General features: G+C 39.4%; 1 protein-coding gene across 3 annotated transcripts in view; it reads right to left on the bottom strand.

Moving 5' to 3' along the window:
- Positions 1–27838, bottom strand: part of DCP2 (decapping mRNA 2) — a 58109-nt gene that overhangs the window by 10004 nt on the left and 20267 nt on the right. Inside the window, exons 1-8 of one of the 3 annotated variants that reach the window (XM_036410935.2) lie at positions 24946–25318; positions 19136–19287; positions 14225–14352; positions 13732–13830; positions 7207–7359; positions 6987–7099; positions 6769–6876; positions 3305–3440 (exon numbers count right to left, since the gene is read on the bottom strand). In XM_036410935.2, the coding sequence (XP_036266828.1) occupies positions 3305–3440; positions 6769–6876; positions 6987–7099; positions 7207–7359; positions 13732–13830; positions 14225–14352; positions 19136–19287; positions 24946–24998 (942 nt within the window). In that variant the 5' untranslated portion in view covers positions 24999–25318. Of the gene's footprint in view, positions 1–3304; positions 3441–6768; positions 6877–6986; positions 7100–7206; positions 7360–13731; positions 13831–14224; positions 14353–19135; positions 19288–24945; positions 25319–27838 lie in introns of those variants that run through there. The other 2 variants (XM_036410937.2, XM_036410936.2) reach the window with 2 other exon arrangements.

Raw genomic sequence — 27838 nt, 5'->3', positions numbered from 1 at the left:
ATCCAAATTGAAAAGAAGTAAAATTGTAATTACTTGCATATGACATGATATAAAGCACTCTAAAGAGTCCACTAAAATGCTATTAGGCTATTAGAATTGAAAATGAATTCAATAAAGTAGCAGGATACAAAATTAATATTCAGAAATTAGTTGCAGTTTTATACACCAATAACAAACTATCGGAAAAATAATTTAAAAAACAAACAATCCCAATTAATTTAAAAAAAAAGTACTCAGGAATAAATTTAAACAAGATGGTAAAACAGGAATGGGGCGGGGGGGTAAAAAATAAAAAATAAAAAATAAATAAAAATTTTAAAAAAAGATGGTAAAACACCTGTGCCCAGAAAATAATGTCATAGAAGAAATTGAAGAAAGAAATTGAGGCATATACAGTGCTCATGAACAGGAAGAATTAACATCATTAAAATGTCCATACTACTCATAACAATCAATTGATTCAAAGCAATCCATATAAAAAAACCAATGGCATTTTTCACAGAACTGTAACAAATAATCCAAAAATGTATATGTAACCAAAAAACACACTGAATAGCCAAAGCAATCTTGATAAGAACAAAATCATGCGACCTAGTATCAAACTATAAGGCTGTAGTAATCAAAACTGCATATACTGGCATAAAAACAGACACATAGATCAATGAAACAAATAAACCCACACCTATATAATCAATTAATCTATGACAAAGGAGGTAAAAATATACAATGGTTCAAAGACAGTTCTCTTTAATAAATGGTGCTGTGAAAACTAAACAGACTTGCCCTGGCTGGTTTGGCTCAGTGGATAGAGCCTGTGGACTGAAGGTCCCAGGTTCGATTCTGGTCAAGGGCACATGCCTAGGTTACGGGCTTGATCCCCATTGAGGAACGTGCGGGAGGCAGTCAATCAATGATTCTCTCTCATCATTGACATTTCTATCTCTCCCTCTCCCTTCCTCTCTAAAATCAATAAAGATATATATATATTTTTAAAAGCACTAAACAGACTCATGTCACAGAAACTGATAATTTTCTTACACCATATATAAGAATAAACTCAAAATGGATTAAAGATTTCAATAAGACACCCCCCAAAAAAAAAAAAAAAAAAAAAAAAAAAACACATAAAACTCCTAGAAAAATCAGTAGGCAACTCTTTCATATTACTCTTGCTAATATATTTTTAAATATGTCTCCTCAGGGAAGGAAAACAGAAAAAGTAAACAAATGGGAGAGACTACATCAAATTAAAGATTTTTTTTGACAGCTCAGGAAACCATCAACAAAACAAAAAGGTAACCTACTGAATGGGAGAAGATATTTGCCAATGATAAATCTGATAAACAGTTAATATCCAAAATACCTAAGAAACTCATATAACACACACACACACAAAAAAAACAATAAACAATCCGATGTAAAAAATGAGAAGAGGCCCTGGCTGGGTGACTCAGTTGGTTAAAGTGTCCTCTTGATCCACCAAGGTTGCAGGTTCAATCCCTGGTCAGGGCACATACAAGAATCAACCAATGAATGCCTAAGTAAGTAGGACAATAAAATGATATTTCTTTCTCTCTTCCTCTTTCTCTCAAATCAATAAATAACTTTTTTTTTAATGGGCAGAGGACCAGAATAGACATTTTTCCAATGAGACCATACAGATGTCCAACGGACATGAAAAGATGCTCAACATCAGTAATCATCAAGGAAATGCAAATTAAAACCACAACGAGATATCACCTCACACCTGTCAGAATGGCTACTATCAATAAAGAAATGTGTTGGGTAAGATGTGGAGAAAAGGGAGCCCTTGAACGCTGTTGTTGAGATTACTAGTGCAGCCACTATATAAACAGTAGAGAGGTTCCTAAAAAAATTCAAAATAGCCCAGTTAGCATGACTCTGTGGTTGAGTGTTGACCTATATGAATCAGGTGGTCATGGTTCAATTCCTGATCAGGACATATACCCAGGTTGCAGGCTTGATCTCCAGTGTAAGGCATGCAGCAGGCAGCCAATCAATGATTCTCTCTCATCATTGATATTTCTATATCTTTCTCCCCCTCTCCCTTCCTCTCTGAAATCAATAAAAATATTTTAACAACAACAAAAAAATTAAAAATAGAACTACCATATGGCCAAGCAATCCCACTACTGAATATTTATCTACAAAAAAATCCCAGGCACTAATTCAAAAAGATATATACACCCCTATGTTCAATGCAGCACTATTTACAATAGCAACGATGTGGAAGCAACCTAAATGTCTACTGATAGATAAATGGATAAAGAAAAGGTATTACTTACTACCCTGTTTCCCCAAAAATAAGACAGTGTCTTATATTAATTTTTTCTCCCAAAGTTGCGCTAGGTCTTATTTTCAGGGGATGTCTTATCTTTCCATGCACTAGGTCTTATTTTCGGAGGATGTCTTATTTTCGGGGAAACACAGTAGTATATAAATGAAATATTAATCAGCCTTCTAAAAAACAAAGTAAATTAAAAAAATAAAATAGAAACAAATTCACAAACACAGAGAACAAACTGATGGTTGCCAGATGAAAAACAAATTCAATTCCAAAGGAATATGCCCAACAAGAGACGTATAATTTGTTGGGAAAAGGTAAAGGGGTTAAGTACAAATTGGCAGTTACAAAAGAGTCACAGAGATATAAAGTACAGCATAAGGAATACAGTCAATCTATAATAATAAAAGCATAATATGCTAATTAGACTGGACGTCCTTCCAAATATGCTTCTGATGACCTTCCGAATGAAGCCAGGGCTGCAAGGGAAGCTGGTGCCGGCAGCCAGGGGAAGAAAGGCCTACTCTTGCATAAATTTCATTCATCAGGCCTCTAGTAATATTGTAATAACCATAGATGGTGTGTTATGAGTACTAGACTTAGGGTGATAGCTTTGTAAGTTATATAAATTTATAATCACTGTTTTATACCTGAAACTACTCTTATATTGCCTGTTGATGGCAATTGAAAAATAAAAATTTTAAAGAGTAGAATAAACTGTCGTATAATCATAGACTAAAATACAACACAGTAAGGAATTTTTCGCTGATAGCATATATAACAAAGTCAGATATTAATCCTTTCACTTATTGAATTTATAACCATGATATAAAAGTTAAGGAGCCTTAGGGCCAACTTCATATCACAAATCAGGAACACAGGATTCTTTCATCAACAATTTAGAGCTCTAAAACTATTAATTAGCAATTCCTCAACTCAGATAGGTTTCAAAGACAAATAACCTAAAGTTATGAAAATCTTTAAATGTATATCACTTACCTTTGCTTTTAGAAGGTCAGACATTTCAGAATGATTATTATATGGCTTTTGCTGCAGGGGCTGCCTGTGCTTTACCCACTGGTCACCTGGGGAACCTTCCGGAAATAACTGCTGACTGTGGCGGAATTTGGTTCGACTATACCAAGATTTAAAAAATAAAAAAATAGAATAAAATAAAATAAAATTTTTAAAAATAAAAAAAATAAAAATCACATCAGAAAATTTTCTCTTATAGCTCTTCTACCACTTTGATAATTTATCTTATAGATTACAAATTTTACTTTCTTATTGACTATCTCCCACTTTTGGAGTGTAAGTCTGCTTTGTCTATATCACCAGCATGCAGAAGAGTATTTGAATGAATAATCCGTTATTTTTAATCCGAAACTTTTCTGAACTATCCATACCATCTCTTCCCTATGAGTGGTTATACATTTAAAAATGTGAAAACAATTCTGCCTAAATTTACCGTATTTTTCGGACCATAAGACGCTCCGGACCATAAGACGCACCAGTTTTTAGAGAAGGGAAATGAAGAAAAAAAGATTCTGAAACAAATAGTGTCCTAAAATATTTTATGTGCATTAAAACCCAACATCACAGTCATAAACACATGTAATCAACCCTGTAAAGTAAACAGCAGCATTTAGAACCATTTTAGAGCCGGGCAAGCACACAGACCACACAGAGCCGGGCAAGTAAAAAAACTTTTTTTTTAAAGTATATGTGTAGGCTATATTTGGACCATAAGACGCAGGGACTTTTCCCCCCCACTTCTGGGGGGGGAAAAGTGCGTCTTATGGTCCGAAAAATATGGTACTTGAATCAAATGTAAATAAACTTTCCTTCTTAATAGGACAGACTACTCATATTCTTACTGGCATGTTTAAAGTATACAGTTTGATTCTACAAAGGTCAGTTATGGACCACATCTATGTTGGAAAAGGATATGAAAAATTAAGCTATAATCCAAAGCAAAATATTAAGGGGCCCAAGACAAAGGCTGAGCAAATAAAGACCTAGTCATAAATTTTTATGCAAAAGAATTTCATTATGGAAGATTGCACTCACACAATAGTTTGGAATAAATAAATCCCGTTCTATAATACACTCCCATGTATAATACAACACAGTCGCTAATCCAAAGAACCATATTATACAGTAGGATTGTTTCTGAATATTTTGGAATTCTTCCTCTTTCTCCCCTAAAAATTACTATACTGCCCTAGCCGGTTTGGCACAGTGGATAGAGCATCAACCTGTGAACTGAAGGGTCCTGTATTCAATTCTAGTCAAGGGAGTATGCCCAGGTTATGGGCTCAATCTCTAGCAAGGGGCGTGCAAGAGGCAGCCGATCAATGATTCTCTCTCATCATTGATGTTCTTATCTCTCTCTTCCTTCCTCGCTGAAAAGTCAATGAAAATATATTTTAAAAATAAAATAAAATAAAATAAACCATGATCTTTAAAAATAAATAAATAAAATTTTAGACTATCAACTCTTTTAGAAAAAATTCAGATACTTCAATACATTATCACAGACATTAGATTATGCTAAAAACACGTACTTCCTTCCCTAAGAAACCTGAAATGTGATTAAAGTAGTTAAGGTTTATTATCTCTTTATTCTACTCTCCAACACCATAAACCCTAAGACTAAAAGGTATGGTTGTCATCTCATACAGATTTTCCAAACATAAACGGTCAATATTTTTTCCCCACTCATTATTTTATAACTTTTCAACAGTATCTTGTATCTTTCAAAACTGGCTGCATTCTTGCTTATTTTATACTTTTTAACTGTTTCACATATACCTAGAGGTATATAATTTGATTATAATAATCAGTTTCTGATAGGTAAAAATGACATTTACATTTAGTTCAAGCACCTGTCCTCATAAAACCCAAATAAAATGGAATATTCTCTATGTATTTAAAAAATATTCACTGCCAATGTGGTTTCCTTCTATTGTTTAATTTTTGAAGTTCTGGGATTAAAAACAGAACATCTAAATTAAAGAAAATGTAAAAACAACTCTCTTAACCTAACATAGGCAAAGTTCTAACAAATTGACTACAAATATATATGCTTATTGAACAAAATTACTCAGCCTACTCTGTAATTATGATTTATATATTATTTAGTTCCAACCAAAAAAATGTTCTTGTGGTTTATAACCATGTAATAGTCACTCTTTATAGTACGAGGCAAACAAAGTCTTCACTCAAGTCTTCAGTTCTTTCTGAACAAGTAATACATGAGCATCCTTCACCTCCTCTACACAAGAAACAGACCTCAATATATGTTCCATTCAACTGTCTTCAGAAACTCAAGTATTTCTAAAGTAGAATATGAGAGCCCTAACCGATATGACTCAGTGGACAGAGCGTCGACCTGTGGACTAAAGGGTCCCTGGTTCGATTCCAGTCAAGGGCATGTACCTTGGTTGCAGGCACATACTGAGTAGGGAGTATGTAGGAGGCAGCTGATTGATGTTTCTAACTCTATCCCTCTCCCTTCCTTTCTGTAAAAAAATAATTAAAATATATATTTAGAAATAAAGTAGAATATGAGAACAGAGAAGTAACAGTATAATCACACACAGATGATTTCTCTTTTCCTCTTCTTCGATGGAATCATCTCAAGAGTTGGTACACTCTTTGTATAATTTTTTTAATGTGCCAAAAGTTCCTTCCCTTTCATCTCAGAAACATTTTAAAAATCCAACAACAAAGTAGCTCCTATAAAGGAGTCTAACATCTCTGCAAACTTTAGAAGCAAAATGCTACTGTATTAAAAACTATCAGAAAGGGAGCAGCAGTAGCCAAGTCCAGAGCAAGTAGGTCGAGAGCGGCAGTGACCAGACCCGGAGCAGCTGGTTGTGGAACGAACCAGAGCAACAGAGGCCAGGCCCGGAGCAGCCAGGCCCGGAACAGCTCGCTCCTCGCCTGCCCCTGCCCCACGGCTGCCTCTCAGACATGGCTGGAAACTTTTGTGGGAACTTGACGGTCTGCTGAATCAAGTGATGAAGGCTTAGATCTGGATGTGTTGAGTTAGTATAGCGCTGGGGTGTTGATCTGTGAGTGCCTTGGGTGGGGCCTGGATGAGGCTGGTTGACCTATTTGGAAATGTCTTTTGTGTGAAGTGTATCATTGGGCATGTGGAGGTATTATTGATATGAGAAAATGCTAAGTAACTGATTTACTATCTGAAAAGGGATTTACTTTCGGGGAAAGGGAGGGAGGAAGAGACTGAACATAAACTGTGCACCTATGGATGAGGACAATGGGGGATGGGGAGGGGGCGGAGGGTGGGGTGGGAACCTGGTCGAGGGGGGAAGAAATGAGGAACCTTTGTAATAATATGAACAATAAAGATTGATTTAAAAAAAAAAAAAAACTATCAGAAAGTCAGAATCCTATGAATATATATATATATATATTTTTTAAATATATTTCTTTACCTCAATTTTTCCACAGTAGGTTTAGCTGGTGTGCTACTAGTTGAGGAAAATCCATTGTCACTGTCTGAGGAATCTCCAAATCTTCGAGAAAGCCAGTCCCTTAATGGTCTATGGAAACATTAAGAATTCACTTTTAAAACTAGACTATATGAAAAAACTGAGTATCAGAATTATGAAGGTAGTTTTTTGTTTTTTAATTTCAAGAAATATGAACATACCTGATAAAGGGAATAGCCATAAAAAATTTGTTAGGAGCCAAACCAAGTTTGGATTTTGGGGTCATATCATTTCTATGACAGGGCAATTTCTCTATGGAGAACCATTCAATGTTCTGAAACACAAGAAAAAAACAATTCACTTAGTTAATATGATTATCAGAGTTTCTGAAAGCCATTTCCTACTTCACCCAGCCATCTGAAAGTATTTTCAATTCCATACCCGAATTTCTCTTCTAGTTTTCGGGTTAAATTTTGTGTCTTTTGGAATTCCTGGAATGATGTACAAACGAGCAAGCTGGTCATTTATTCGAAGTTCAATGTAATCATCCTTACAAATATAATCTTTGATATCAAAACCAGTTTCTTCAAAAACCTGGAAATAAAAAATTTGGATGATAATTTTCAATTTTTTTATATATATGTACTTTAGTTATATGTTTTTTTGATTTACAGAGAGGGAGAGGGATAAAGAGTTAGAAACATCAATGAGAGAAAAACATCAATCAGCTATCTCCTGATATACCTACTGAGTATGTGCCTGCAACCAAGGTACAGGCAGGCCCTTGACTGGAATCGAACCTGGGATCCTTGAGTCCACAGGCAGATGTTCTATCCACTGAGCAAAACCGGCTAGGGCAATAATTTTCAATTTTTGCTATCAGACCTCCAATTTACTAAAATTTGCTTATTTCAAAGGTGAAAATTCAGGTATATCCAGGCAATTAAAGGCATGAAAGCACTAGGCAGAATATTCCAGGGTCTAGTTCTAGCTCTGCCTCTATTAAATTGTTCCAATATGGTAAAACTTTTTTACGTATCTGAGTGTTTCTTCAGCTATTCAATGAAGGGACATTTGTGATATTGTGATTTACAATAATAAATATATTTTTACTTGGTCGTCTTCTTTCTGGTGCACAGTTCCTAAAACCCTTGGAATTTCCTAGTGATAAGAGCATCAAAGTATCTTTTGTTATGTTAATGACGTGATTTTTAAAAATATTTTTATTGATTTCAGAGAGGAAAGGAGAGGGTTAGAGAGAAACATCAATGATTTGAGAGAATCATTGATCGGCTGCCTCCTGCACGCCCCCTATTTATTGGGGATCAAGCTTGCAACCAAAGCATGTGCCCTTAGAAAGAATTAAACCTGGGACCCTTCAGTTGGCAAGCCATTTTGCTCTATCCACTGAGCCAAACCAGCGAGGGCAATGAAGTTTTTTAAATCCCCTGGGAAGGATGGAGCCTTGGTTCCCAGGAGAACCAACGAAGTGAGCAGAGGGTTGGAACCCTCCCGGGAGGGAAGAGAGGCTGAGACTGGGCTCATTCCCTGTGGCCAATGATTTAATAGGCCATACCAGAGTCACAAAGCCTCCACAGAAACCCAAGAGAACAGATTTCAAGAACCTGAAGGTTTTTGATCACGAGGAGATTTGGAGAATGTTGCTCTAGAAGGCATGGAAACTCCACGTCCTTTCCCCATCCCTTGCCGGATGCATCTTGTACATCTCGCTGTTCCTGAGTTATATTCTTTTCTAATTAATCAGTGCTTTGTAAGTAAAATGTTTTTCTGAGTTCTGTGGGATACAGGATCCATGAATCGACATATATGCCAAACTACAGATTTTAAATGTCTTATATAAATAAAACTTTTTCAAACATGAAAATTGAATTGTGAATACTAACATTTAAATGGACAGATTTCAAAATTATAGCTACAACCAACTGGGTGGGGGTGGGGATATAAATGCAAAAGAACTGAAAACTGGGCAGCTGGGTTAATGGTTCTAAGACTGCCTTTCCTTAGGAAGGCCTCAAAGGCTGGGGAAGGATGAATTGAAAGAAAGTAAATCTCAGGAATTAATGTTACATCTAACCCTCTCACCTTTTCAGCAACCAAAGAAGCCATGCTTAATCTGATTAAATACTGGGCTTCTGTTAAAACAAAACAAAAAAACACTTATTTTTTGTCTCTTCTAGCCTTAAAGTTCTCCTTCAAGTAACAATTGTAATACTCTAACAATGTCCTTACCCACTTCACCCTCAAAATCAAAACAACTCTGGACTCTCAGCAGCTAAAAATCACTGTGGATCTTATATGCTGGAGTTCCTCCCCTTCCCTCTATATTTAGCATCTCCTCAACCAATCGAGCAGAGACATTAAAACATGTGCACAGGTCTGAATCTCTTCAAGGTAAGCATGTGGAGGCACTTCTTACCCAATTTTTTTTTTTATCTCTTCCCTCCTTGTCAGTTGATGTACATCTTCCTATCTTCCTCAATCGGGAACATCTATATGTTTCTCAGGCATGTGAAGTCTGTGACTGTCAATTTAAATTCATCTAGGACATCTAATTCATTTCTATCATAATTTCTATACACTCCGAAATATGCTAAACTGTGGGGGGGAAATACATATTGTCTTGGCTGGGTGGCTCAGCTGGTTGGAGCATTGTCCCATATACCAAAAGGTTGCAGGTTCGATTTCTGGTCAGGGCAGTATTTACTGAGAAAATTTTTGAATAACATACATGAAAAAAAAAAATTATATTGATTTGAGAGAAAGTGAACAGAAGAAAAGAGGAAAGAAGGAGAAAGGAAGAGATGGGGGGGGGGGGGGAGAAAGGAGACAGACAGATATGCCCCCAGCAGAAGGGGGGGGTAGAGGGGCGAGAGAGGGAAAAAGATTGATTCATCAGTTGCCTCCCACACATACCCCGACTGGGGATCGAACCTACAACCTCGGTATGTGCCCTGACCAGGAATTGAACCTACCACTTTTTTTTTTTTTAATATATTTTAATGATTTTCCACAGAGAGAAAAGAAGAGGGATAGAGAGATAGAAACGTCGATGAGAGAGAAACATCGACCAGCTGCCTCCTATACTCCTCCTGCCAGAGATGTGCCCGCAACCAAGGTAATGCCCCTGACCAGAATCGAACCCGAGACCTTTCAGTCTGCAGACCGACACTCTATCCACCAAGCCTTTCTCTCTGTGGAAAATCAATAAGATATATTTTTTTAAAAAAAAAACACCTACAAGTGAACTGCCGCGTATCCCTTGCCTGTTCTCAAGATCAGCTGATGTTTCACAACTAACAACAAAAATAGTGAGGTTATCCTAACATATTCTTTCAACAATATCTAGAAAACATTTTTCATTTTTGTCATAAATCTACTTCACTGAATAAAAGTGATCAGAAAAAAACAACAAAGGTGAATCAAAAGGTCAAAAGAGAACACTGGAAATTACTAAGTAAGATAAACCTTAGCTTTCTATCAACAATCATTCAAACCTTCTCCCTGACCCTGGCTGGGTAAGCTCAGTTGATTAGATAGAGCACATGTGTCAAACACAAGGCCCACGGGCCAAATCCGTCCCACCAGGCCTTGCAATGTGGCCCTCACCGCGCTGTCATCACTGCACTCCGCTGCGTTTCCATCACAATGACAGTTTATGACTGTTCAGTAAACCATTCGGCCCGCGATTTAGGCTGGATTTTAGATTTTGGCCCCTTCTCTGATTGAGTTCGACACCCCTAAGATAGAGCATCATCCCCATATGGCATGGTTGCAAGTTTGATTCTTGGTCAGGGCACATTCAACAATCAATCAATAAATGCATTAGTGCAGTGGTCAGAAAATTCATTAGTCAACAGAGCCAAATATCAACAGTACAATGATTGAAATTTATTTTGAGAGCCAAATTTTTTAAACTTAAATCTATATAGGTAGGTACATTGTTATTAACTTAATTAGGGTACCCTAAGGTGGCCTTTGCTAAAAACTCAAGGGACCAAAAAGCCGCATGTCGCTCGAGAGCCGAAGTTTGAGGACCACTACATTAGTGGAACAACAAAATAGGTTTCTTTCTCTCAAATCAATTTAAAAAACAAACAAAAAACCTTCTCCCTGAGAAGCCAACTTGCCCCTGCTTCTTTACGCTCAGTCCATATACACACTCCTTATGGGATGTAGCAATATATAGTGAAATAATATTAATAAAATTATAATAAACCAAAATAAAATGCAATAATAAGCAAATTAAAATACTAGCAACTTAATAAGGCTAATCATCCATGGTAGAACAGCATAACTTAAAAGCTAGAGAAAAGGTGCTTAAGACATCAGTCTAAGTCTAATGAATGGCAGCTGAAAATTAGGATAAAACCTCTCTTTGTATGTTAATAAGGTGAAAATAAAATGAACAATGTGATATTAATATAAACTCCTATTAAGAATGGATAGCAATCTAATTTTCATCTGAGACTGAACACTGGTGGTTCCTCCTCTTAAACAGTGCTGCTTATCTTATACTACAGCACCACCCAGCAGCAGAATGACAAACTGCAACTGTAGAACTAGTTGAACACTTTCATCCCTCAAAAATGGCAACTGCTATACACTGAACTATGTTCCTTCAAATTCTTATGCTGAAATCCAAGCCCCCAATGTGACTGTATTTGGAGATGGGGCCTGTGAGGTGATAAAGGTTAAAAGAAGTCATATGGGCCGAAACCGGTTTGGCTTAATGGATAGAGACTGAAAGGTATCGGGTTCGATTCTGGTCAAGGGCATGTACATTGCTTGCTGGCACATTCCCAGTGGGGGTTGTGCAGGAGGCAGCTGGTCGATGTATCTCTCTCATTGATGTTTCTAGCTCTCTATCCCTCTCCCTTCCTCTCTGTGAAAAATCAATAAAAAATATATATTTTTTAAAAAGTCATATGGATGGGATTAATAAGGCTAATGCTCTTATAAGAAAAGGAAGAGACACTAGTTCCTCCCTCTCTAGCATCAGGAAAGGCCTTGTGAACATATAGTGAGAAGGCTGCCAGCTACAAGCCAGGACGAGAGCTCTCACCAGGAATCCAATAATCACCATGATCTTGGACTTCCCAAACTCAGAACAAGAATTTCTGCTCTTTAAGTCACCCAATCTGTGGTATTTTGTTGTGACAGCCTATGTAGACTAATAGAGCAATACTCTACCTTAATACCAAAATCTTTCTCTCTTTATGACAATGGTGGTCATATAAAAATCAAAACTTGCCTTTAAAAATTCTAATCCAGGGATCATTTGAGATCTTTTTCCCAGCAACTCTGTTTGAGCTCAAATAAACTCATAAAAAAATTGTTTTAATTCTAATCCAAAATTTTATATAAATTAAACTCAAGCCTTTTCTAACAAGGTCCCCTATCAGGATGTTATGAAGATCAAAAAAGAGAGAAGTTAAGATCAATTCTTATTATCAAAGTAAAATAATTTTTCCATGAATTTAAGGAACTACGGTTTCTCAGAGCAAAACAAAAACTCTAAAACAAAATTTCATATTGATCCAAATCAAAAAGGTAAATTATATTAGAAAATACACTTAAAAAAATCACAAGTTATCCCTCTCCCTTCCTCTCTGTAAAAAAATCAAAAGTATATTTTTTTTAAAAGAAAATACTGAGTCAAAAATAGTAATGATGATAAACACTAAGGAATTGATAAATAAGAACACAGTACACAATCTATCACAAGGTACTACATAATTAATGACAAACAAAAGATAAAGACAAGTGCTATTACAGTTCAGAGACTACTGTGAGATAGAGCTGACTCATTAGATTTAAAAAGAAAATTTTAAGAAAGAATAAACTTTCGCCGGGACCGGTTTAGCTCAATGGATAGAGCGTCGGCTTGGGGACTGAAGGGTCCCGGGTTCGATTCCGGTCAAGGGCATGTACCTTGGTTGCGGGCATATCCCCAGTAGGGGGTGTGCAAGAGGCAACTGATCGATGACTCTCTCTCATCGATGTTTCTAACTCTCTATCTCTCTCCCTTCCTCTCTGTACAAAATCAATAAAATATATAAAAAAAAAAAAAAAAAAAAAAAAAAAAGAAAGAATAAACTTTAGAAACTATCCATGCTAAACCTCATCTTACAAATAAAAAGGTCAGTTTCTGGGTATAGAACTAGTTGGTGACAGTACTTCAGGAAGAAAAAAAAAAGAGGATAAATTGAGCTGAGTCTAGAAAGGTACGTAGATAGGACTTGAAAAGTCGGGAAGGAGAGAGAAGTTTCAGTAGGAAAAATATAAGCAAAAGTTTAAGGCTGAGACAAACCAGTCAAATTCAAGGGACAAACAATAAATCCTTTTGATTATAAATGAAAACAAATTTAGGAAGGCTAAGTTTTGTGTTGGAGTAAGGAAGGGAGTATCAATACTTAAAGAATTAAACTTTACCCTTTAGGTAGTGGGAAGCTAGAGTGGGTTTTGAACAACAATTATCAATTTCTTAGAAAAGCTCAAATTGTGCCTTGTCTGAAAGCCAAGATTAAAAAAAAAAAAAAAAAAAAAAAAAAAGCCAGGACCAGTTTGGCTCAATGGATAAAGCATCGGCTTGGGGACTGAAGGGCCCCAGGTTCGATTCCGGTCAAGGGCACCTACATTGGTTGCGGGCACATCCCCAGTAGGGGATGTGCAAGAGGCACATCTCTCATTGATGTTTCTAACTCTCTCTCTCTCTCCCTTCCTCTCTGTGCAAAACTCAATAAAATATATATTTTTTTTAAAAAAGATAAATTTAATCAAAATATTTTAATAATTGCAAATCCAATTCTAAAAGGAAAGGTAAGAAGAAATGCTATCCCTCCTCATACGAGTTAGAGATAATAGACAATGAAGAAAATAGAAACAAATAAGGGAAGAGTAAATGATGGAGAGGTGTGACCAAAAGCAGCAACAGTTGTAACTCACCTCTCTAGCAGCACAATCATGAGGAGCTTCTTCTTTATTTACTTTTCCTTTTGGAAATCCCCAGCCTGATTTTGCTAGGTATCCCTGAACCAGTAGTACCTACAAAACAAGCAGAGATAGAAATAAAACTTGTCTTGCTTTCCCACACGCCTTTCTAAAAGTCAAACGTGTTTTTCTCCTTCCTTCAGGTAAGTTAATCACCAATAATTTGATATAGTATTTGCTTTATCTCTCATGACTCTGGATATACTACTAGAAAGAGTGAAGAAAGGTATTCTGCCCATTTTAAAGTATTCCTTCAACAATGAAAGGGCACTCTGCAATAAGCTATACTGTAACAAGTATAAAATATTAAGACAGAATGCAGACAAAATTCATAAAAAAATTGACCTTTCAGCACTAAAACTCTAATGTATTTTTAAAAACGTTAATTTCAGACATTTGTAGAAATTCTATTTTTTTTCCACTAAAAATCTTTCATTTTATTACTCACATTTTCAAGTGTCTCATCAAGAATAATTGCACCATATGTTGGTACTCCCATTTTATACTCCTTCCATTCATCCAAAACTTTTTCCACGTCTTCGCCTTGAGGCAGCAAAAATGGACAATGACTGAAGAGTATACATAATGTTAAGGAAGTTACTTTCTTCCCCAATACAGCCTGAGCACATATATTCAGAAAGAGACCTACTGTGTATTTTCTATGAAATTACTCAAATGTTCACCTCACTTAAGTTTAACCCTCTTGCTTTTTTCACATTTGTTTTCTCTTGAATATGTCATTGTTAACTTGTGCATTTAGCCTAGATGTTAATTAAGTAAGCTTTGGTTACTCATAGTCCTGGATCCCTAAGTGAACATAAATAAATTCAGGACCATGTGAACACCTCAAATACTTCTCATTGAGTCAAATTCATCATATCAGGAGTTAACAGACACTGAAGTGAATAGCAAGAAACAAGTACAGTATATATACTGGTAAGAGGTAGAAACTGTCAGAATAAGTTAAAGTGGTTAACTATGGAAGTAGAACTAGGGATAAAGTATACCACTCTACATACTGTGTTTCTTTTCCATTTGCATGTATTGCTTTTACAATTAAAAACATTTTTTAAGATTTACCAAGGATAATAGAGAAAAGTAAATATGGGTATTAAAATATAGCCCATTTCAAAAGAAACTGGACATGCCCCCTCCCAAAAACTGGGCAGAGTAAAATAATTTTTTTTTTTAAAGTAAAAACTTAAACTTGCACAGTACAGGAAGGGGAAAAGCAGGTTTACAATTTTGAGTACACAAAACAGAGTTTATTTTTGAGTTATTAATTACTACAGGCCTGGTGCACAAAATTCATGCATGGAAAGGGGGAGGTCCCCTCAGCCCAGCCTGCACCCTCTCCAATCCAGGACCCCTCAGGGGATGTCCAACTGCCGGACATCCCTCTCACAGTCCAGAACCACTGGCACCTAACTACTCATCTATCTGCCTGCCTGCCTGCCTGATCACACCTAATTGCCCACCCTGGTGCCCTGCCGGCCTGGCCACATCTCACTGCTGGTCCCTCCCCCCCACCCCATCCCCGGCCTGTCTGGTCATCCCCAACAGGCTCCCCCTGCTGGCCTGGTCACCCCACCCAGCCTGTTCAGTCATTTGATAGTCCCTCACTAAACCCCCTGCTGGCCTGGTTGCCCCACGCAGGCTGCTCTGTCATTTGGTCATCCCTCATTAATCCCACTGCTGGCCAGGTCAGCCCACACAGCCTGCATTCAGTCATCTGTCTGATTGTTTCTGGTCATGACAGCCCCTGGCTTTTTATATATTAGGATTGTATTACTAGTGTCCTGGTGCATGGATTCGTGCACATTAAAAGGAAATTAATTAGAATAAATATTTTAGCCAAAACCGGTTTGGCTCAGTGGATAGAGCGTCGGCCTGTGGACTCAAGGGTCCCAGGTTCGATTCCGGTCAAGGGCATGTACCTTGGTTGCGGGTACATCCCCAGTAGGGGGTGTGCAGGAGGCAGCTGATTGATATTTCTCTCTCATCGATGTTTCTCACTCTCTATCCCTCTCTCTTCCTCTCTGAAAAAAATCAATAAAATATATATTTTTTAAAAAGAATATTTTAATATCACTACTCGCCCTTTCTCCATAATAGAAATGTCAACCAAATTCACAATCGACAATGACAGATCGAAACACATGTGCAATTGGCATTATCGAGAGCTTTATATGTAACTCGCATGCACAAGTCAACTTAGCCATATATATATATATATATATATATATATATATATATATATATATCTCACAAACTTGCTTAATTAGACCTGCTTTCTGATTTAGCTAAACTTTTTCAAGCCCAGTGAAGCACCCCAACTTCTCTTTCAGGTAATTGTCAGCAACACAGCAGTAAATATCATCACAAAGCAGAGTACGTAGATCACAGGGAGAACAAAGGGTAAAATATTTAACTGCAGCAGTGTTTGACTATAATTTTGCACAGTGAGAAAACCTGAAGTCATTTTCAAGATCCACCACTTCTTACTTCTTTTCAGTCTGGTCAAGTTTCTAAACTTTCTAAATCTCTGTTTCCCAGCTAATGAAAACAAGATTCTACCGAGTCTCCTATCTACCTACTCCAGGATTTCTGTGAGGATCAAATGAGGAATGTGAAAACACTACACAGACATTTGGTTAAAGTATAAAATGTTTGCACCTGGTTATAAAGCAAGTTGTGTTCCTGGGCTGAAGACACTCCAAGAAGGCCAGTCGCTAAGAAGAGGAAGCCGGGCATTGCTACGTGATGTCATTACCCAGCACCCACAGAGGCCGTTTTCGAGCTGGGCTGTGGGCATTTAGAGCCATGGGGGTCTTGGCAACACTGGCTGCAATTTGGTGGGCTGCCACTCAAAGGTAGTGGCAGGACTTAGGTCCCACTTGGGGGAAGCCAAGTGTTGGTTTGTCGGAGCCAGGCCCATGTGTCATTCCTGTTTAATGGCCAGTGCGCATCATGGCAGCTCCTGCATTAAGGTCCCACTTGGGGGAAGCCAAGTGTTGGTTTGTCGGAGCCAGGCCCATGTGTCATTCCTGTTTAATGGCCAGTGCGCATCATGGCAGCTCCTGCATTAAGCGTCGGCCCCTGGAGGCCTGTGAGCATCATAGGTACCAGACAATGGTTAGACGAACACTTGGGCTTTTATATATATAGGTTTTCCATATAAACAATTGTAAACCTACTTTTACCCCATCCAGTATATGCTCAGGCTTTCAATACTCCATGCTGTCAAATAACTCATCATTGTAACAGTTATTATGAAAAGTGTTAATGGGGAAATAACAACTTATACTATTTCTCAAACCAAAGATATATTCTTAAGAGTCCTCAAGTCCTCTGAAAACCTCCAGATTCTGTTTGCATCTTTTTTTTAAAGATTTTTTTTTATTATTAATTTTTACAGAAAGGAAGAGGAAGAGCTAGAAACATCTATGAAAAAAATATCCATCAACTGCCTCCTGTAAATCCCCCCACCAGGCATATGCCCTGACTGGGAATCAAACTGCTGACCTCTTGGTACATGGTTCAATGCTCAACCACTGAGCCATACCAGCCAGGTTTCTGTTTTCTTTTCTTTTTTTTCTTTTAAAATATATTTTATTGATTTTTCAGAGAGGAATAGAGAGCTAGAAACATCCATGAGAGAGATACATCGATCAACTGCCTCTTGCACACCCCCCACCAGGGATGTGCCAGCAACCAATGGACATGCTGCCCTTGACTGGAATCGAACCTGGGACCCTTCAGTCCCCAGACAGCACCTGCTGGAGGGACCCTCATCTCATTCCACAGACACCCTTTGAGCCATGATGCCTCGGGAGGGACTGTGGGAAGTTGACTACAGGGTGTGAATGGCCCCTCTCACCCAGTCCCACTCCACAGGCCAAATTCTAATTCGGTGGTCTGTGAGGTCTGAAAGGTTGACGACCACTGATTTAAGATAACGTTTGGAGCAGCAGTCACCAACCTATGGTCCTCAAACCACTGGTGGTCTACAAGGTCCGAAAGGTTGGCAACTGCTATTCTAATTAATTTCCTTTCAATGTGCATGAATCTGTGCACTGGGCCACTATTATCCCGTAAGAACCCTCTGCTCAATAAAAATTTACTTCCAACCTAGCTGGTTTGGCTCCATGGATAAAGAGCAGGCCTATGGACTAAAAGGTCCCAGGTTCAACTCCAGTCAAGGGCACATGTCTGGGTTGCAGATTCCATCCCTAATAGGGGATGTGCTGAAGGCAGCCAATCAATGATTCTCTCTCATCATTGATGTTTCTATCTCTCCCTCTCCCTTCCTCTCTGAAATCAATGAAAAACTAATAAAATAAAATAAAATTAAAATTAAATTTTACTTCCAATATATATACCTCATTTCATTCCAACTCACCAACTTTGCTCAATCCATTTTCTTTACCTGGGATATATTCCCCGTTCCAAGCTATTTAAAAAAATCCTAAACTCTCTTAAAAACATAAAATTGCCCAAAATCTTTCTAACCCTTTTTCAAAATTTAAAAACCTTTAATATCAGGACAACTAACAATTCACTATTTTTTGCCTTGTGACACAGCTTCTTTTATAACCTTAGTCATATAATTCTTGTAACTAATAAATTATGATAAGCTTCTATCTTATCTGGAAAAAAAAAATGCTTCTTCAAAGGCAAAGACTTTTCTACTAAGTTGCCACATAACCAAAAACATTGCTTTGAACATTGTACTTAATAATTTCTTAAGAATTTCTATCCCGCCGAGACCGGTTTGGCTCAGTGGATAGAGCGTCGGCTTGGGGACTGAAGGGTCCGGGTTCGATTCCGGTCAAGGGCATGTACCTTGGTTGAGGGCACATCCCCAGTAGGGGGTGTGCAAGAGGCAGCTGATCGATGACTCTCTCTCATCGATGTTTCTAACTTGCTATCTCTCTCCCTTTCTCTCTGTACAAAATCAATAAAATATATTTAAAAAAAAAAAAATTTCTATCCCATACAGATAGTAATCTGATTAAAGATCGCCTGGTTAAATCAAACAGCAAAAAGAACACACACAAACAACAAAAAAAAAACAAAAAAAAAGAGGAAGCAGAAGACACTAACACAGATTTCTAGAACTAGGATAACTATTTTAGAAAAAAATATTAATAAAATTTACTTGTAATCATCAGTGTGCATTTCAAGGGGTCCTCTACATAGTAAGAACATGACTGAATGTTTCTACTATTTATATTTGACAATTTTTGAAACCAAATACATTTTATCAAATAGATAATTCTGAAGGACAAGCAAAATAAAACTTGTGCTAAGTATTTTACTAAAATAAAGACAATCATTATTGTAACAAAAAGGATATCAGCTTTAGCAAAGTCTCTTATCCCACACTGAGGTAATCCTGGTGTGTTCTGCATGTAGAAATCCAAGTAAAACCAATGGGCAAGTTCAATCTGAAAACATACTCGGATAGCATTGTCTCTTTCCTCGCTGGGAATATGCAAAATAAATCGGCTGTCAAAAACAAAACATATACAAATTATTTACAAGCCAAAATGATTTATACTACCTAACAAAAGAGTGATATGCAAACTAACCATCACTCCACTACACCCACCAGCCACGCCCACCAGCCAGAGTGAATATGCAAATAAACCCAACCAAGATGGCTACAGCCAGAGAGAACAGGAAGGAGGCTTGGGTTTCCCAGGCAACAGAAGAAGGCAAGCTTTCTGCCTGACCTTGCTGACCTCAGCCTCCACTCCAGGCTACAAAATTTCAATTATAGAAGGTAAACAAATCCAAACAAATGGCTGCGGAGCAGGGAGGCTTGGCTCTGCTCTAGGCTACGGAGTTTCAATTATAGAAGGTACGGTAAATAAATTCCAGATACCAGGGTAATTCCAGATACCAGGGCCTCCGCTTGGCTCGCCAGGGGGGCGTGGCCGGCCTGCAAACTACCAAAGACCCCTCACTCAGGCTGCCCAACGCCCCAAGGTAACCCCCACCCTGATCCAGGACACCTTTCATGTCAAACCAGCTGGCCCTCACCCATGCACCAGGTCTCTATCCTATTTAATTAAAGAGTAATATGCAGATTGATCATCACTCCAACACACAATATGGCTTTCCCCATATGGTCAAAGATCCTGCCCCCACGTGGACACAATATGACTGCTACAAGATGGCCAGCAGGGAAGGGCAGTTAGGAGGCACCAGGCCTGCAAGGGAGTGCAGTTGAGAGGGACTAGGCCTACAAGGAAGGACAGTCAGAGATATCAACCCTGCAGGGGAGAGCAGTTAGGGATGACCAGGTCAGCAGAGGAGGGAAGTTGGGGGCAAACAGACTGGAAGAGGAGCAGTTAGACATAAATCAGGCTGGCATGGGAATGGTTAGTGGGTTATCAGGCAGGCAAGCAGTTGGGAGCCAGCAGTTCTGGATTGTGAGAGGGATGTCTGACTGCCTGTTTAGGCTCAATCGGGTCTAAATGGGCAGTCGAACATCCCTCAAGGGATCCCAGATTGGAGAGGGTGCAGGCTGGTTTGAGGGACACTCCCAGCACCCGTGCATGAATTTCGTGCACTAGTCCTCTAGTTTTAACATATTTAATTGCTTCATCACTGACTCATCACCAGAGAAAAGGGACCAAGAATGAAGTGCTGATCAAGAAAGCAAAATTTGGGGAAATTACTATAGAGAAGATGAGTATGGAATAAACAGCTGATTTTTTTTTTTAAGAGGCCATTTACATTCTATGCACAAATACAGGGATAAACTAAAGGCTCAGTAACAATGAATTAAAGGTGAACAAGAAAACCTTCCCTAGGATTTTCTCCCATGTCTAGTAACATATTCTAAGAACATATGCAAATGCATTCATATAATCAAACAGAAAAGATCACAGCTGCTTAATCTTCACATTTAAAGTATTACAAAAAAATACTACAGAAATCAATACTCTGTTCTTTAATAGACTACACACATTTCAAAGAGCCTCAACTGCAGAACCTAGTTCAAACTTTCACTGAGGAACTTCCAATGTCAGTCACTATCTTTAGGTCTTTCCTTATGGGGCTAGTCAGATGCCTGGAGAAGAACCTTCCAACCTCTTACCTGGAAGGTAAAGGCGAAGCTGTCATATTCTGGGAGCTGAGCTGGCGAAAGGGGCAGAGGGCTGTCAGTATGTATACAAGATATATAAATTCACTTCTACCATTTTTCAGTAGACTGGCACTACTATAGTATTCTCGCATTCTGGTCTATCAGGTCTGCTAAGTCATATACCACTTTCCCTTTTGCTTTATCATTTCCAAAGGTTGTTGCTCACCTCTTCACCCATTCTTACTTTCCTTGTGGATTTACACATTTAAAAAACAAAACAGCCCAGCCTATGTGGCTCAGAAGTTGAGCTTTGACCTATAAACCAGGAGGTCATGGCTCAATTCCTGATGAGGGCACATGACCAGGTTGTGGGCTCAATCCCCAGTAGGGGGTGTGCAGGAGGCAATCAATCAATGGTTCTCTTTCATCATTGATGTTTCTATCTCATTCTCCCTCTCCCTTCCTCTCTGAAATCAAAAATGTATTTTTTTTTTAAACTTTACTGTTTTAGTGAGATGTTTGTGTTCAATCTATTATCTTTAACTAGAAATTCCCACTTCAACAAACTTCTAGGAGATCCTAACCCAGTGGGGTCAGCAAACCATGGCTCCCGAGCCACATGCAGCTCTTTGGCCCCTTGATTTTTAGCAAAGGCCAGCTTAGGAGTATCCTAATTAAGTGAATAACAATGTACCTACCTATTTAGTTTAAGTTTAAAAACTTTGGCTCTCAAAATAAATTTTAATCGTACTATTGATATTTGGTTCTGTTGACTAATGAGTGTGCCAACCACTGTAGTAAGAAAATGCCTAAAGACAAAGAGAAATCCAATCCCAACCCAGAAAAGAAAGGCCCAAGTGAAGGAAGGTAAGCAGAAGGATGAGTATAAGAAATAGGACAAAAAGGGGGCAGGAGGTAGAGGACAGCAAGTTCTATTTATGTAGCGTTTATATCACTTTTACTCCTTTTCAGAAGTTTCTCCTGCAAAGGATTGGAAAAGAGGGAACACCAGAGGTTGCTTCCTAACTTTAGCAGATAGGTTTGGGTACTAGTACCCCAAAGCAAAACTCAACACACCTGGTTTTCAAGAGCCCTCCAAGATAAGAGTCAGCTTTCTATCTACTCACATAACAGGAGAAGCCTCCCCATAAGCCCCTCTACTATCTCATCTTACCGTAAATATGAAAAGGCAACCAAGAATCACTCAACATCTAAGGAAAACCTGGGCCGTGCCAAAGAAAAAATTAAATAAATTTAAAAGCTGGTTTCCTAGAACCTTGTTACCCTAACCCTAACCCTGGACCAGGTGGGAACATGAAGTGTGAAAGGGGAAACATTTTAATCATAGGTTATTAGGTTACTTCCTAATGACCTCCCTCAAAGGAAATTACAATGTGCACCAGCAAAATAAGAATGAAAACCAAGAAAGCATAAAACATGAGATTCTAGAGAAAATAGGGACAACCAGGGAGAGCGGTAGAAGGGAATTTTAGAACACTAGCTGTATGACAAGTGAACCAGTCCAGATTGGACTAGGAGAGTGGAAGTCTCCAAGAGGGGAACGCTGGAGGAAAAAAGGACTTCTGTATGATTGAGGATGTGACTGAGGATATAATAAAGGAGCAGATGGGAGAAGGTGGAAGGACAGCTAAAAACTTTGGATATGTACATAACTGTCTAACCACTATGCTATACATTTGAAACTAATACATAGTAATACTGAATGTAAAACTGTAATTGAAAATTAAATAAAATAAATAAAAACTTGGAGGTACTGGGTGAGAGGGGTAAATATATACAAAAGAATCAGCCCTAACCTGTTTCGCTCAATGGATAGAGCATCGGCCTGCGGACGGAAGGGTCCCAGGTTCGATTCCGGTCAAGGGCACGTACCTTGGTCGGGGGGCACATCCCCAGCAGATGTGCAGGAGGCAGCTGATCAATGTTTCTCTCTCATTAATGTTTCTAACTCTCTATTCCTCTCTCTTCCTCTCTGTAAAAAAATCAATAAAATATATTAAAAAAAAGAATCATAGTTCAAATATGAAGCAAAACACCAAAATTAAAAAAGAAAAACAATGCAAAAAAAAAAGGATTTCAAGAATAGCTACCCCTAAAATATGTTTTAAATAAATAAATAATTTTAAAAAAAGAATAGCTACCCTGTTTCCCCGAAAATAAGACAGTGTCTTATATTAATTTTTGCTCCCAAAGATGCGCTAGGTCTTATTTTCAGGGGATGTCTTATTTTTCCAAGCGCTAGGTCTTATTTTCGGAGAAACACGGTAGAAGGAATCAAGGAAAAAAACTAAAGGGGAATAAAGAGGAAAAAAACTAAAAGGCAGCATCATTTTGATCAATCTGTAAAATTTAAGAAAGGAAAATGCATTTAGACAATCAAAAGAGCCTTATCACATGACTGATGGAAAAGAAACAAAGCAAGGTTTCCTGACAGAAAAGAAACAAGACCCTAGCCACTGTAGAATTGCCTTTACTGTGGAAAAACATGCACATGTTTTTCAAATGCTATTTATTATTGTTCAGCTTTTGCAATCAACCAATAGTAAAAAGTATAACAGACATCTAAGTTTATAAAATGAAATGTAAATATTACCTTTTTTTTAATTTTAGGCTCATCAGGAGAGAAGCTGAAGGAAATGGGAAATAAATGGAACATGTTCTTCTAGTCATTTATCCATACAGACACCAAATGTGTTTTTTTTTTCCTTTTCTTACAAAATTTGGGACTACAGAAAATAAGTGCCTTTTAAGTGGTTCATCCAAATCTATTATAATCATACCACTGCCACAGAAATACAGTGACAGTATTCATTAGTTGCAAAAGTATTCTATTTACTTAATTACATGTGCCTTTCTTTTGTAAGGCTTAAAATGCTGTATCTGATTTTCTATTACATCCACCTGGCGAAGAAACAGCACAAGCACCGTAAAGAAAAAGGCCTATTTCAAATCTTGATCTTCTGAAATACGTAGGATGAACATGAGCTTGGGTCAATTACAACCTCCTGAGTCTGTCAGGTGAAAATGGAAATAAATGCACCTACAAAGTAGGGTTGTTTGGGGGATTAAATAAAAAGTTACGGGAGGACTCAGTACCTGGCGCCTCGTAGTAACCTCATAAATCTTAGTTCTTTCCTACTTAAAAAAAAAAAAAATGTGAATGCGAGACAACTCCTAAAAAGCAGACTTGTAGACACAAATACAGTTAACTATAATGGAACAGGTATTTTGTCGGAGCTTTAACTCACTTGCAATTTAAAATTAGTTCACAGCCCCCTTACACCTGGTCACAACTCGGGGTAGTACTGCACCAAAAATTTCACTTCGGGAGGGGTGGGGGGTTAGGGTATGTATATTTTTAAGTCTATGTTACACGTTTGGCTCTCTGAAATCACAGCTGACAAAAGGGAAGCATGCAAGGCATTGCATTTGTACAAGTACGCGGGGAGTTAAAACCCTGAAGTCGAGAACTTCCTTGAAGGATAAGTAAGGGGTGAAAAGAAAACCAACTCTAGCCATTGTTTTCCTCTTCCCACTATAAGTTTCGGGGGGAACAAGAGTGATTCTTTATAGCAGTTTGCAGAACAATGTAGCAGGGAAAAGGGTAAGTTTGAAAACTGCTCCGTGCGGAGGTCCGGGAGCCGGGACTCTAAGGTTTAAAGCCTCGGGGTCTCTCGGCAGAGACGGCGGGAGGAGGGGGAAGGGGCGGAAAAAGCCGGAGCCAGAGAAGCCGGCGGGGGGCAGGGGTAGGAACAGCCAAAACCGCTACCGACCCAAGCTTCTGGGGAACTGAGAAAAGGAGGACATTCCGGGGCTCCGCGACGGGGGGGTGGATGGGGGTGAGATCTAGGGAGGCCGAGGCTGTGGCGGAAAAAGAGGGGTGGTGTCGTCCGGAGGGGGGTGGGGGTGGGGTTCCCCCAGGGAAAGGGCTCCACGGCGGGACCGGAAAGCGGGGGCCCGGCTGTGGGCGGACGGGCGGGCGGGAGGCCTCCGCGGGCCTCGAACCCGAGAGGACGAAGCGGGCCGGGATGGCGCGGGCGCCGCGGTACCTGCAGAGATCATCCAGGACGCCGCCGGGAATCTCCACCCGCTTCGTCTCCATGATGAGGACCCACCGCAGAAGCAGTGCATCCCGGCTCCGCGCGGCCGGGGACGAGGGGACGGCTCGGAGGCTCCGGCTGGCCGGAGAGCGGGCGGCGCGGCGGCGGCGCTCACGGGAACCAGAGCGGGGGAAGGGGCGACACCCGCTCACTTCCGTCCGGCGCCTTCAGCCCAAGACCCCCGAGGCTGGGCCGAGGCGGGGGGCGGAGCCCCTGGAGCCACGCCCCGGTCCTACTTGAACGGTCCAATGGGAAGCTGGACAATGGGGAGCCTGCGCGCGTAAGCCAATGAGACGTTTGCTTATTGATCCGTCGTCTTGAGCTGCTCAATTGCTGCTCAGTTGCTCCTCAGAAAGCCTACTTCCCGCCGCCTCAGACTGAGCTGGGGGTGGGTACGCGCGTGCGCACCGAGCAGCGTTTGCGCTACCAGGAAGTCGAGGGCTCGGGGCTTCCCCCGGGGCTAGAGACTAACTGCGGGGCTTGGGCGTGGTCCCACGCCTTCCTGATTGAGAGCGGGCTGTGCCTGGAGCGGGCGGGCCCCGCAGGGGCTGTGAGCTCTGCGGGAGTGTGCATTCACACTCCTCCTAGCAGATACCCTGCACACACGCTCACCGCTGCCCCCACCAGTTTCGTGGTAGTTCACATCTGACCCTGTTCGGGCACCAAGCTCCGAAGGTGAAGACCAGGACTTTATCCCAGTGTGGGACACACAGTGAACCTGAGCCTAGGAAATCTGCATCCTACCTCTTTACGCAGCACTCCAATCTGCTAGTCTCCTCATTCATTCCTCATCTTGCTTAATTATTCATTCCTCCTCTTTCTTAATTGACTCAAATTCATCTGAGATACCACCTCCTCTTTTTACATCAGACCCACAGGCCCACCGCCTACACCTGCTAGGTCACTAGTTGAGTCAGTTCCACTGTTTAATCTCCCATCCTTTCAGTTCATTTCTGTCAAAATGCCCACGTGCACATCAGATTCACATTTCTCCTCACCAGTGCAAGAGCTGCCTAGCCAAGCACCTCTGCCTCCATTCTTGCCCAAGTTTTGTTTTTTTGTTCAAATATAAAAAGGTTACTATCTATGATCAAGCCCAAACTGTTAACATCTATTCTAGAGTTCCATTGCCATTTATCTTACTCTCCTGTTTTCCATATTGGTCCTTCTCCTACTTATTGGAGAATTTCTTTTTTTTAAATATATTTTTATTGATTTTACACAGAGAGGAATTGAGAAGGATAGAGAGTTAGAAATGTCGATGAGAGAGAAACATCAACCAGCTGCCTCTTGCACAACCCCCACTGGGATGTGCCCGCAACCAAGGTACATGCCCTTGACCGGAATCAAACCCGGGACCTTTCAGTCTGCAGGCCAACGCTCTATCCATTGAGCCAAACCGGTTTCAGCTTATTGGAGAATTTCTTAAATTTATCTCCTGGCCACCTATACTATAGTAGAGTTTTTACTTTTCTAGAATTCTTTTATTTTTCAGATCTCTCTGTGTAGCATCATAGCCTTGCTTCATAGATTTCTTATCCCTGTGAAGATATTAATATTACATTTTATAAGTTTTCTTCTTCCTGAATAGTACCATATTCCTCTCAGCTGGAATTTTGCTAATAATTTGATCTCCATCTATCATGTTAGAAATTTTCTGGTGGTACTCAACTATAAAATAAGGTATACTTTATTTTCTTTTATTGCACTTTGTTTTATTGCGATTCACAGGTGTTGCATATTTTTACAAATTGAAGACAAGACTATCCTCACCAGCAAAGAAATTATGCCTCACTTTATTACAATATTCCCTTTATTGCAGTGGTCTGAAACTAAACCCAGAATATCTTTGAAGTATTCTTGTATTCGTTCATAATTAAAGGTAGGGAACTAAAAACTGGAGTTAAGTACTATAAAAGGTGATTGGAAGCTCCCAGCATGTAAGAGTTTCACTATAGGATGATTTTTTTTTAATATATTTTATTGACTTTTTACAGAGAGGAAGGGAGAGGGATAGAGAGCTAGAAACATCGATGAGAGAGAAACATCGACCAGCTGCCTCTTGCAAACCCCCTGCCAGGGATATGCCCGCAACCAATGTACATGCCCCTGACCAGAATTGAATCCGGGACCCTTCAGTCCGCAGACCGACGCTCTACCACTGAGCCAAACCGGTTTCGGCTCTATAGGATGATTTGACTAAGCTGGGAACACATGACATCAGTATCTGTAGGTCATTATTTCCTGCCAGTCAAATTCCCTAAACAAAATCCTTTCAGGTGTTAAGAAATGTCCAAATCTGTAGATAATTTCTATGACTTTATTTGAGCCAAACTGGGAACATAGCTAGTGAGCAAGATCTTAAGTGCTCCTGAGAATGGCAGTTTTTCAGCTTATTTTATATATTAGAATTAAGGGAGTGAAGTATGGTAGCAACCATACCTGGGTAAAAAATGCTGTTTGAATTTTAACCCTGCTCTTCTGGCTTCTGCACTCACTTACTTGCTTAAACAATAGAGAAGTTCCCTCAGCTTCCAGATTGAGACCTGAAAACTCACAAAGGTAATTTTCCTATGTCGTGGACCATAGGAGATTGATTCCCATTGACTCAGTAGCCCCAAGAGTTGAAACTGCAGATAACCTTTAGAGATTAACTTTGCTCAGATCTGCTTCTGTACTATCTGCTTTTTGAAGATAGGTCCACATTCCAATGTCCAGCAGGATGTGGCTTGGAACGACCTTGTTGGCTATTCCCAACATTCATAATTTAGAATTTAAAACAAAGGAAAATTTTTGCTGTTTAGACCTTTAAAAGGACTGCCTACACCTGAAATGGTGCAGT

This window comes from Pipistrellus kuhlii, unplaced genomic scaffold (genome assembly GCF_014108245.1).
Source record: "Pipistrellus kuhlii isolate mPipKuh1 unplaced genomic scaffold, mPipKuh1.p scaffold_m20_p_4, whole genome shotgun sequence".
In the NCBI taxonomy this organism is placed as follows: domain Eukaryota; kingdom Metazoa; phylum Chordata; class Mammalia; order Chiroptera; family Vespertilionidae; genus Pipistrellus; species Pipistrellus kuhlii.
The sequence above is the reverse complement of the archived record's forward strand: the minus strand, read 5'-3'. Positions and strand labels throughout refer to the sequence as shown.